This window comes from Nerophis ophidion, linkage group LG01, assembly GCF_033978795.1.
Source record: "Nerophis ophidion isolate RoL-2023_Sa linkage group LG01, RoL_Noph_v1.0, whole genome shotgun sequence".
Taxonomy (NCBI): domain Eukaryota; kingdom Metazoa; phylum Chordata; class Actinopteri; order Syngnathiformes; family Syngnathidae; genus Nerophis; species Nerophis ophidion.
In genome coordinates, this window is record NC_084611.1 from 86,044,917 (window position 1) to 86,057,318 (window position 12,402).

The 12,402-nt window shown below is 39.9% G+C and overlaps 1 protein-coding gene across 1 annotated transcript in view; it reads left to right on the forward strand.

The window, feature by feature from the left end:
- Positions 1-11,360, forward strand: part of LOC133561183 (transmembrane protease serine 6) — a 36,281-nt gene extending 24,921 nt beyond the window's left edge. Inside the window, exons 15-16 of the mRNA XM_061914509.1 lie at positions 2,790-2,926; positions 10,352-11,360. Of these exons, the coding sequence (XP_061770493.1) occupies positions 2,790-2,926; positions 10,352-10,567 (353 nt within the window). The 3' untranslated portion in view covers positions 10,568-11,360. The remainder of the gene's footprint in view (positions 1-2,789; positions 2,927-10,351) is intronic.
- The last annotated feature ends 1,042 nt before the right edge of the window (positions 11,361-12,402 follow it).

Sequence of the window (12,402 nt, forward strand, 5' to 3'; positions counted from 1 at the left end):
TTATGAAAATCAACTCAAAAAATGTAAATACAAACATTTAAGCTTATTGCCACTGCCAGGGTATTTAAGTTATCCTGTTTGTTATGGAAAATAAATATAATCTACATACAAATCTCTGAGCCACAATCATAACATCTGAACAGGCAATTTCTGAGGTAACAGCAGAAATATTTTTTTTTATCAGGGATCTTATGTTTAAAAAACCTATTTTTATAGGTAGTGGGCTGTTTTAGGGAATTTTTGATCAAATTATCCGTAGTAGCAATATTAATAATGTTGTGTTTATTCTGCGTAGTGCACTTAAAATAATTATGACCATATCTAGGAATTGATATGATGGGAATTTTCCGATTGTTTGCTTGGTGCTTTGATAAACTGAACGCATATACATGGTACTATATTGTGATGTTATGAGCCAGGGAAAAAAAGAACTACCCTACCCAGCATGCAACAGGAGTGACGAGCATGCGCGGTAGCCCGGTATAGGTTGTGTGTCGCCATGACGGCATCTTGTATGTTGTGATATGCACGCTCTGAAAGTAAACGTTAAGAACTCAGCCAACACGCCTCGTCTGCATTATTCATAAATAGACAGACAACACATATACTCCGCTGCTTCACAGGCCGCTGGATGTAGCCGGCAAAGTATTCCCATGCTAGCTAGCCGGTCTAGCAAACACGCGTCATTCAGTCCAAAACGGCCCGATCTATCCACATTCAGAATTGTCTGGCGGTCGTAAGTGATCCCGGAGTGACCACGCTGTAAGCCAGCCATGAAATTTGCAGAATTGTCCGATATTTTTGCCAAATGTTCCATCTTTACCAAGAGCCCCTCGACGCCGGGCGATGCCATCTTGTTAAGAAAAGGCGTTAACAAAATAAAAGCATGTAAACAACATACGCAAATGTGCGATAAAATAATTGTCGGCGTTAATAGATTGATGAGTTAACTCGTAATTAATGCATTAATTTGCCCACCCCTAATATATTTATATATATATATATATATATATATATATATATATATATATATATATATATACACATATACAGTACATGTACACACATTTTTATAGACGCACACACATACCTACTAAATATATCACACACACATACTGTATATATATATATATTTATATATAGATAGATATACACACACACACACACACACACACACACACACACAAACACACACACAGTAAATGAGATAGACATGGATGGATAGATAGATGAATAGAACTCTCGCGGCTGTGTTGGAGCCACTATGGATTGAACTTTCACAGTATCATGTTAGACCCGCTCGACATCCATTGCTTTCGGTCCCCTAGAGAGGGGGGGTTGCCCAAATCTGAGGTCCTCTCCAAGGTTTCTCATAGTCAGCATTGTCACTGGCGTCCCACTGGATGTGAATTCTCCCTGCCCACTGGGTGTGAGTTTTCCTTGCCCTTTTGTGGGTTCTTCCGAGGATGTTGTAGTCAATCAATCAATCAATCAATGTTTACTTATATAGCCCTAAATCACTAGTGTCTCAAAGGACTGCACAAACCACTACGACATCCTCCGTAGGCCCACATAAGGGCAAGGAAAACTCACACCCAGTGGGACGTTGGTGACAATGATGACTATGAGAACCTTGGAGAGGAAGAAAGCAATGGATGTCGAGCGGGTCTAACATGATACTGTGAAAGTTCAATCCATAATGGATCCAACACAGTCGCGAGAGTCCAGTCCAAAGCGGATCCAACACAGCAGCGAGAGTCCCGTTCACAGCAGGAAACCATCCCAAGCGGAGGCGGATCAGCAGCGCAGAGATGTCCCCAAGCCGATACACAGGCAAGCAGTACATGGCCACCGGATCGGACCGGTGTGGGTTCTTCCGAGGATGTTGTAGTCGTAATGATTTGTGCAGTCCTTTGAGACATTTGGGGCTATATAAATAAACATTGATTGATTGATTGATTGAAAACTGTGGCCCCCCCATGTCAAAAAGTTTGGGGACGCCGATCGATATTGTATCTGCTGATTTAGTTGTTGCTGTAAAAAAGACCTTTACGGATTAAAAAAAAGCCGATACAATACATGTCAAAATGCCAAATATTGGCGCCGTTAATTGGCCTGGACGATAATCGGTCCATCTCTACTAGTCATGACGGATTTCTTACAAAGGGAACAAAATGCCAACATAAAACATCTTCCCCTTCCTTTTGGAAAGTTCAATGGCTTTACACAAGGGAACTGCCATTCAGTTTGGTAATGAGTGGTAAATAAGGATAAGTGCGGCATAGCTCGGTTGGTAGAGCGGCCGTGCCAGCAACTTAAGGGTTGTAGGTTCGATTCCCGCTTCCGCCATTCTAGTCACTGCCGTCGTGTCCTTGGGCAAGGCACTTTACCCACCTGCTCCCAGTGCCACCCACACTGGTTTAAATGTAACTTAGATATTGGGTTTCACTATGTAAAGCGCTTTGAGTCACTAGAGAAAAGCGCTATATCAATATAATTCACTTCACTTTAGTGAGGTGGGCGTGGTTTCTATTTTTAAAGCAGACCCACCAGGAGGAAAAGGAGGATTTTTTTTTTTGTAGCCTCGGGAGAGGAAGGAAGTGTGTGGTTTGTGAACTTGATGATGACAGGGAGGAGTCGTCTGGCACGCAAAAACATGCCTCAAGCACATTTCATGTGTATGACAGTGGACTATATTTACTGTATTTCATAAGTTTGTGTCATATTAACAAGCAGTTCTGAAAAAAATGATCAAATATTTGTTGCTGACCGTCATGCTTTCTGTTCAGGTCAAACGGGAGTGGTGCTCCAGAAGGTGGACGTCCGCCTGGTCGGCGAGGAGGCCTGCGCTGGGTCCTACGGCCACCTGGTCACTCCCAGAATGCTTTGCGCTGGATACCGCGGCGGAGGCAAGGACTCCTGTCAGGTAAGCGAAAACAAAACACATTTACTAATCTGTCACAATATTTGTTACCCGTGCAAAAACCCTTTTTAAAGAACGTGGACCCCGACTTAAACAAGTTGAAAAACTTATTCGGGTGTTACTATTTAGTGGTCAATTATACGGAATATGTACTAATAAAGGTTTCAATCAATCAATCAGACAGACTGTTTTCACACAAAGCTAATGCCTCATTATCTATCCCACAAACACAAACATGGTCGAATCATCTCACATAAACATTAAAGGCCTACTGAATTTAGATTTTCTTATTTAAACGGGGTTAGTAGGTCCATTCTATGTGTCATACTTGATCATTTCGCGATATTGCCATATTTTTGCTGAAAGGATTTAGTAGAGAACATCGACGATAAAGTTCACAACTTTTGGTGCTGATAAAAAAAAAGCCTTGCCTGTACCGGAAGTAGCAGACGATGTGCGCGTGACGTCACGGGTTGTGGAGCTCCTCACATCTGAACATTGTTTACAACCATGGCCACCAGCAGCGAGAGCGATTCGTACCGAGAAAGTGACGATTTCTCCATTAATTTGAGGGAGGATGAAAGATTTGTGGATGAGGAAAGTGAGAGTGAAGGACTAGAAAAAAAAGACTACAAAGGGAGCGATTCAGATGTTATTTTGTTATGTTATGTTGCTATGTTTTTTTTTTGTTTTTTTTTCCCCATTGGCCTCAGTCTGCACCCCCACTCCAGGGCCCAGGCTAAGACCGATTTTTTTTATTTTATTTTAATCTTCTATTCTTTTCTTCCCCCCGCCCCCCATGTTTACCTGTATGTCATCTTTTTTGTAAGGGGCGCTGGAAGCCGGCAGACCCGTCAGCGATCCTGTTCTGTCTACCTGTAATGTTTGTCTGATCTTGAATGGGATTGTGCTGAAAATTGTAATTTTCCTGAAGGAACTCTCCTAACGGAATAAATAAAGTACTATCTAATCTAATTAGACACATTTACTAGGATAATTCTGGAAAATCCCTTATCTGCTTATTTTGTTAGTAGTGTTTTAGTGAGATTATATGGTCGTACCTGTACAACCTGAAGGTCGGCCCCGCACCTTCCTTCAGCACCATTCGATGGGTGGTGGCGATGCCCATCTCTGCCCTTCGCAAAGGACCCTCTTCGAAACACGATCTTTCGAAATGATCGCTGCATAATCAATCAATCAATCAATGTTTATTTATATAGCCCCAAATCACAAATGTCTCAAAGGACTGCACAAATCATTACGACTACAACATCCTCGGAAGAACCCACAAAAGGGCAAGGAAAACTCACACCCAGTGGGCAGGGAGAATTCACATCCAGTGGGACGCCAGTGACAATGCTGACTATGAGAAACCTTGGAGAGGACCTCAGATGTGGGCAACCCCCCCTCTCTAGGGGACCGAAAGCAATGGATGTCGAGCGGGTCTAACATGATACTGTGAAAGTTCAATCCATAGTGGCTCCAACACAGCCGCAAGAGTTCAGTTCAAGCAGATCCAAAACAGCAGCGAGAGTCCCGTCCACAGGAAACCATATCAAGCGGATCAGCAGCGTAGAGACGTCCCCAACCGATACAGGCGAGCGGTCCATCCTGGGTCCCGACGAGCGGTCCATCCTGGGTCTCGACTCTGGACAGCCAGTACTTCATCCATGGTCATCGGACCGGACCCCCTCCACAAGGGAGGGGGGGACATAGGAGAAAGAAAAGAAGCGGCAGATCAACTGGTCTAAAAAGGAGGTCTATTTAAAGGCTAGAGTATACAGATGAGTTTTAAGGTGAGACTTAAATGCTTCTACTGAGGTAGCATCTCGAACTGTTACCGGGAGGGCATTCCAGAGTACTGGAGCCCGAACGGAAAACGCTCTATACCCCGCAGACTTTTTTTGGGCTCTAGGAATCACTAATAAGCCGGAGTCTTTTGAACGCAGATTTCTTGCCGGGACATACGGTACAATACAATCGGCAAGATAGGCTGGAGCTAGACCGTGTAGTATTACACTGTACTTTGTGTGTGTGGTCCAATCCAACCGTGTTCGCTTGACCGCTCTGTTCCATAATAAAGCTGCACCGTCATCTTTCGGGAATGTAAACAAGGAAACACCGGCTGTGTTTGTGTTGCTAAAGGCGGCCGCAATACACCGCTTCCCACCTACAGCTTTCTTCTTTGACATCTCCATTTTTCATTGAACAAATTGCAAAAGATTCAGCAACACAGTGTCCATAATACTGTGGAATTATGCGATGAAAACAGACGACTTATAGCAGGGAACGGTGCTGGAACAAAATGTCCTCTACAATGCGTGACGTCATCATACCGCGACGTTTCAGCAGGATACTTAGGCGAGAAATTTAAAATTGCAATTTAGTAAACTAACCAGGTCGTATTGACATGTGTTGCAATGTTAATATTTCATCATTGATATATAAACTATCAGACTGCGTGGTCGCTAGTAGTGGGTTTCAGTAGGCCTTTAAAACATCAGTCAAGCGTATTTTTCCATCAACGTCTTACCTGTAAGTAAGATTGTATCACTTTAATTTACTACTTTATAGTCAAGTTTGTTGATTTCATTAATGCAAAGGGGACTTCTTCTTCTTTTGCAATGGCATGTTTAACAATAACTGCATCTAAAACTCACTGGTAAATAGTGGTGGTGGTGGATCAAGGTCCTTGAAAATAATAACAATGAAAATATTAAAGCTGCAAGCAGCGATGAACGGGACCGACTTTTGCTGGTGTTTCCTGCCTTTACCCATTCAACATATCTTTACCTTCACATTACCTACCTTCCCTGCATCCTGGGGTCACACTGGTGCTTCTTTCTTTCACCCATACACACTGGTGCTTCCTGCCATCACCCAGACAACATATCTTTACCTGCACATTACCTACCTTCTCTGTATCCTGGTGTCAAACTGGTGCCTCCTTCTTTCACCCAGTCAACATATCTTTACCCGCACAGTACCTACCTTCTCTGCATTGTGTGGTCACGCTGGTGCTTCCTGCTTTTAAGCAGCCGTCTTGAGACGGCAGCAGCGCAGCAGCATCAGCGCAGCGGTTCTTTGAAGGCTCGTAAAATCAAAACCGGAGCAGTTATTAAAACTATTTTCTCAACTTTTAATCAGAAGGGTTCACTCTCTCTCCTGTGCGAGTTTGAAGCCGACACAACAAACGCGCTCGGAAGAGATAATGTTTGAAAAAAGGTGACAGGCTTTTACACAACTTTTGTTTTGAAGGGGTAATTGCCAACTTCCTGTTGAGTTTTGCTGAAGGGTGTAAATGAATGAAATGTAGAGGTTTTTGTTTCATGTCTCTACGACATTCCCACCTGAAGTTAGAAGCAGTTTTGCCTGTTTTCTTCCTAGGAGCAGTTTTGTCTGTGTTTTATTCCTGTGGGGCGCAAGAGCGCAATTTTGAGTTTTGGGGTATGTTTTTTTATTAGATCAAAATTTTTTGCCAGTCCTGATGTCTGCCAGTTTGGTGAGTTTTGAAGCATTTCAAGGGGGTCAAATTGCAGCTCAAAGAGGCAAAAATGACATTTTTTAGGAAACTTTTGTTTTGAAAGGGTTTTTGCCAACTCCTTGTTGATTTTTGCTGAAGGATGTCATTTTATGAAATCTAGGTCTAAGTCAGACCTACATAGAGGTTTTTGTTTCATGTCTCTACGACATTCCTACTGGAAGTTACAAGCAGTTTTGTCTGTGTTTTCTTCCTAGGAGCAGTTTTGTCTGTGTTTTATTCCTAGGGGGCGCTAGAGCGCAATTTTGAGTTTTGGGGTTTGTTTTTTTATTAGATCGCAATTTTCGCCAGTCCTGATGTGTGTGTCCAGTTTGGTGAGTTTTGAAGCATTTTAAGGGGGTCAAATTACAGCTCAAAGAGGCAAAAAGGAAATTTTTTACGATACTTTTTGTTTTGAAGGGGTTTTTGCCAACTTCCTTGTTGATTTTTGCTGAAGGATGTCATTTTATGAAATCTACGTCTAAGTCAGACCTACATAGAGGTTTTTGTTTCATGTCTCTACGACATTCCTACTGGAAGTTACAAGCAGTTTTGTCTGTGTTTTCTTCCTAGGAGCAGTTTTGTCTGTGTTTTATTCCTATGGGGCACAAGAGCGCAATTTGGAGTTTTGGGGTATGTTTTTTTATTAGATCTCAATTTTTTGCCAGTCCTGATGTGTGTGTTCAGTTTGGTGAGTTTTGAAACATTTTAAGGGGGTCAAATTGCAGCTCAAAGAGGCAAAAAGGACATTTTTTAGAATACTTTTTGTTTTGAAGGTTTTTTTGCCAACTTCCTGTTGATTTTCTCTGAAATATGTCAGTTTATGAAATCTAGGTCTAAGTCAGACCCACATAGAGGTTTTTGTTTCATGTCTCTACGACATTTCTACTGGAAGTTACAAGCAGTTTTGTCTGTGTTTTCTTCCTAGGAGCAGTTTTGTCTGTGTTTTATTCCTAGGGGGCGCTAGAGCGCAGTTTTGAGTTTTGGGGTTTGTTTTTTTATTAGATCGCAATTTTCGCCAGTCTTGATGTGTGTTCCAGTTTGGTGAGTTTTGAAGCATTCTAAGGGGGTCAAATTGCAGCTCAAAGAGACAAAAAGGACATTTTTTAGGATACTTTTTGATTTGAAGGGGTTTTTGCCAACTTCCTTGTTGATTTTTGCTGAAGGATGTCATTTTATGAGATCTAGGTCTAAGTCAGACCTACATAGAGGTTTTTGTTTCATGTCTCTACGACATTCCTACTGGAAGTTACAAGCAGTTTTGTCTGTGTTTTTTTCCTAGGAGCAGTTTTGTCTGTGTTTTATTCCTAGGGGGCGCTAGAGCGCAATTTTGAGTTTTGGGGATTGTTTTTTTATTAGATCGCAATTTTCGCCAGTCCTGATGTGTGTGTCCAGTTCTGTGAGTTTTGAAGCATTTTAAGGGGGTCAAATTACAGCTCAGAGAGGCAAAAATGACATTTTTTAGGAAACTTTTGTTTTGAAAGGGTTTTTGCCAACTTCTTGTTGATTTTTTCTGAAATATGTCAGTTTATGAAATCTAGGTCTAAGTCAGACCTACATAGAGGTTTTTGTTTCATGTCTCTACAACATTCCTACTGGAAGTTACAAGCAGTTTTGTCTGTGTTTTCTTCCTAGGAGCAGTTTTGTCTGTGTTTTATTCCTATGGGGCACAAGAGCGCAATTTGGAGTTTTGGGGTATGTTTTTTTATTAGATCTCAATTTTTTGCCAGTCCTGATGTGTGTGTTCAGTTTGGTGAGTTTTGAAACATTTTAAGGGGGTCAAATTGCAGCTCAAAGAGGCAAAAAGGACATTTTTTAGAATACTTTTTGTTTTGAAGGTTTTTTTGCCAACTTCCTGTTGATTTTCTCTGAAATATGTCAGTTTATGAAATCTAGGTCTAAGTCAGACCCACATAGAGGTTTTTGTTTCATGTCTCTACGACATTTCTACTGGAAGTTACAAGCAGTTTTGTCTGTGTTTTCTTCCTAGGAGCAGTTTTGTCTGTGTTTTATTCCTAGGGGGCGCTAGAGCGCAGTTTTGAGTTTTGGGGTTTGTTTTTTTATTAGATCGCAATTTTCGCCAGTCTTGATGTGTGTGTCCAGTTTGGTGAGTTTTGAAGCATTCTAAGGGGGTCAAATTGCAGCTCAAAGAGACAAAAAGGACATTTTTTAGGATACTTTTTGATTTGAAGGGGTTTTTGCCAACTTCCTTGTTGATTTTTGCTGAAGGATGTCATTTTATGAGATCTAGGTCTAAGTCAGACCTACATAGAGGTTTTTGTTTCATGTCTCTACGACATTCCTACTGGAAGTTACAAGCAGTTTTGTCTGTGTTTTCTTCCTAGGAGCAGTTTTGTCTGTGTTTTATTCCTAGGGGGCGCTAGAGCGCAATTTTGAGTTTTGGGGTTTGTTTTTTTATTAGATCGCAATTTTCGCCAGTCCTGATGTGTGTGTCCAGTTTGGTGAGTTTTGAAGCATTTTAAGGGGGTCAAATTACAGCTCAAAGAGGCAAAAATGACATTTTTTAGGAAACTTTTGTTTTGAAAGGGTTTTTGGCAACTTCTTTTTGATTTTTTCTGAAATATGTCAGTTTATGAAATCTAGGTCTAAGTCAGACCTACATAGAGGTTTTTGTTTCATGTCTCTACGACATTCATGACGAAAGTTACAAGCAGTTTTGTCTGTGTTTTTTCCTAGGGGGCGCCAGAGTGCAATTTTGAGTTTTGGGGTTTGTTTTTTTATTAGATCGCAATTTTCGCCAGTCCTGATGTGTGTGTCCAGTTTGGTGAGTTTTGAAGCATTTTAAGGGGGTCAAATTACAGCTCAAAGAGGCAAAAATGACATTTTTTAGGAAACTTTTGTTTTGAAAGGGTTTTTACCAACTTCCTGTTGATTTTTTCGGAAATATGTCAGTTTATGAAATCTAGGTCTAAGTCAGACCTACATAGAGGTTTTTGTTTCATGTCTCTACAACATTCCTAACGGAAGCTACAAGCAGTTTTGTCTGTGTTTTCTTCCTAGGAGCAGTTTTGTCTGTGTTTTATTCCTAGGGGGCGCTAGAGCGCAATTTTGAGTTTTGGGGGTTGTTTTTTTATTAGATCGCAATTTTCGCCAGTCCTGATGTGTGTGTCTAGTTTGGTGAGTTTTGAAGCATTTTAAGGGGGTCAAATTACAGCTCAAAGAGGCAAAAATTACATTTTTTAGAAAATTTAGTTTTGAAGGGGTTTTTGCCAACTTCCTGTTGATTTTCTCTGAAATATGTCAGTTTATGAAATCTAGGTCTAAGTCAGAACTACATAGAGGTTTTTGTTTCATGTCTCTACCACATTCATGACGAAAGTTACAAGCAGTTTTGTCTGTGTTTTGTCCTAGGGGGCGCCAGAGTGCAATTTTGAGTTTTGGGGTTTGATTTTTTTATTAGATGACAATTTTCGCCAGTCCTGATGTGTGTGTAAAATTTGGTGAGTTTTGAAGCATGTTAAAGGGGTCAAATTACAGCTCAAAGAGGCGGCGGAATAATAACACTTTAGAAATACAATAGGGTCCTCTGTCACAAGCAGTTACAAGCAGTTTTGTCTGTGTTTTTTCCTAGGGGGCGCCAGAGTGCAATTTTGAGTTTTGGGGTTTGATTTTTCATTATATGGCAATTTTTGCCAGTCCTGATGTGTGTGTAAAATTTGGTGAGTTTTGAAGCATGTTAAAGGGGTAAAATTACAGCTCAAAGAGGCGGCGGTATAATAATAATAAAACCTTAGAAATACAACAGGGTCCTCTGTCCCAAAGGGACATTCGGTCCCTAATAAAATTCTTTAATTCTACAGTAAAAACGGGAGTGTTTGAAATGTTACACTATACAAAAAAATCCACAAAAATGTGTTTGTAAAGTTGCTGTCATTGTGTGTTATCAGGGGGACTCGGGTGGGCCTCTGGTGTGTCAGGAGAAGTCCAGTCGCTGGTTCCTGGTCGGGGTGGTGAGCTGGGGCAAAGGCTGCGGCCGCCCAGACTACTTTGGCGTCTACACTCGCATCACCACTCTGAGCGATTGGATACGGACGCTCATCGGTGCCTCCGGAGGTGCTTCCTCTCACGTCAACATAAACAACCAGAACTTCGGAACTAAATAGGTCCCCAGTTTTACATAGGACGTAAAAATGTAATGTTCACTTGCTAATTGCTAATCAAACTAACATGCTTGCCACCTATCAACACAATGTTTGTTTCTGGTTCTTTGCGCTAAATGCTAACATTTAAGCTAGCATGAGTCGCCATTCTAGCACAGCTACGTTTAATGCACCACACTTAAGTCCGAGCTCATGGCAAATTTTAGATTAGGCAGCAGGGGTGTAACTTTGGGCAGTTAACGATTCGATCCGATTCCGATTCTTAGGGTGACGGTTTGATTCAGAATCGATTCTTGATTAAACGCAATTCTAGAATTAAACAGATTCTCGCATTATTTGGTATATTAATTATATGGAACTTTTTCCAAACAGGTTACATATTAGAACATCTGGTTGCATGGCGATGGCCTAAAACATTTCTAAAAATAGATTCTTACAAAATAAAAATGATGATTTTTCAAATGTTTGTAGATTTTTTTAATCGATATTTGAAAATTATGAATCGATTTAGAATCGGGATGAATAAAAATTGTGCACCCTTAAAGGGGGGTGAATTTTTGGGCACCAAAAGATTGGATCCGATTCCGATTCCTGGGCTGACTATTTGATTCAGAATCGATTCTTGATTCAAAACAATTCTAGAATCAAACCGATTTTCGCATTATTTGGTATATTAATTATAAAGGAACTTTTTCAAAACAGTTTACATATTATAACAATTTTGGTGGCATGGAGATCACCTAAAATTGTTTTTAAAAATAGATCCTTAAAAAATAAAAATTGTGATTTTTCAAAAGTTTGTGGTTTTTTAATTGATTTACAATCAGGATGAATAAAAATTGCGATTCGGATGTGAATAGATTTTTTTGTGCACCCCTACAAGGGGGGTTGAAGGTTTGGGCACCAAAAGATTGGATCTGATTTCAATTCCTGGGGTGACGATTCAATTCAGAATCAATTCTTGATTCAAAACAATTCTAGAATCAAACCGATTCTCGCATTATTTGGTATATTAATTATATGGAACTTTTTCCAAACAGGTTACATATGAGAACATATTCTGGTTGCATGGCGATGGCCTAAAAACATTTCTAAAAATAGATTCTTACAAAATAAAAATGATGATTTTTCAAAAGTTTGTAGATTTTTTAAATTGATATTTGAAAATTATGAATCGATTTCAATTCGGGATGAATAAAAATCACGATTCCGATGTGAATCGATTTTTTTGTGCACCCCTAAGGGGGGGTGAATTTTTGGGCACCAAAAGATTGGATCCGATTACGATTCCTGGGGTGACTATTTGATTCAGAATCGATTCTTGATTCAAAACAATTCTAGAATCAAACCGATTTTCGCATTATTTGGTATATTAATTATAAAGGAACTTTTTCAAAACTGGTTAAATATTATTACAATTTTGGTGGCATGGAGATTGCCTAAATTAAAAAAAAAAAATCAATCCTTAAAAAATAAAAATTGTGATTTTTCAAAAGTTTGTGGTTTTTTAATTGATTTACAATCAGGATGAATAAAAATTGCGATTCGGATGTGAATAGATTTTTTTGTGCACCCCTACAAGGGGGGTTGAAGGTTTGGGCACCAAAAGATTGGATCTGATTTCAATTCCTGGGGTGACGATTCAATTCAGAATCAATTCTTGATTCAAAACAATTCTAGAATCAAACCGATTTTCGCATTATTTGGTATATTAATTATAAAGGAACTTTTTCAAAACTGGTTAAATATTATTACAATTTTGGTGGCATGGAGATTGCCTGAATTTAAAAAAAAAAAATTAATCCTTAAAAAATAAAAATTTTGATTTTTCAAAAGTT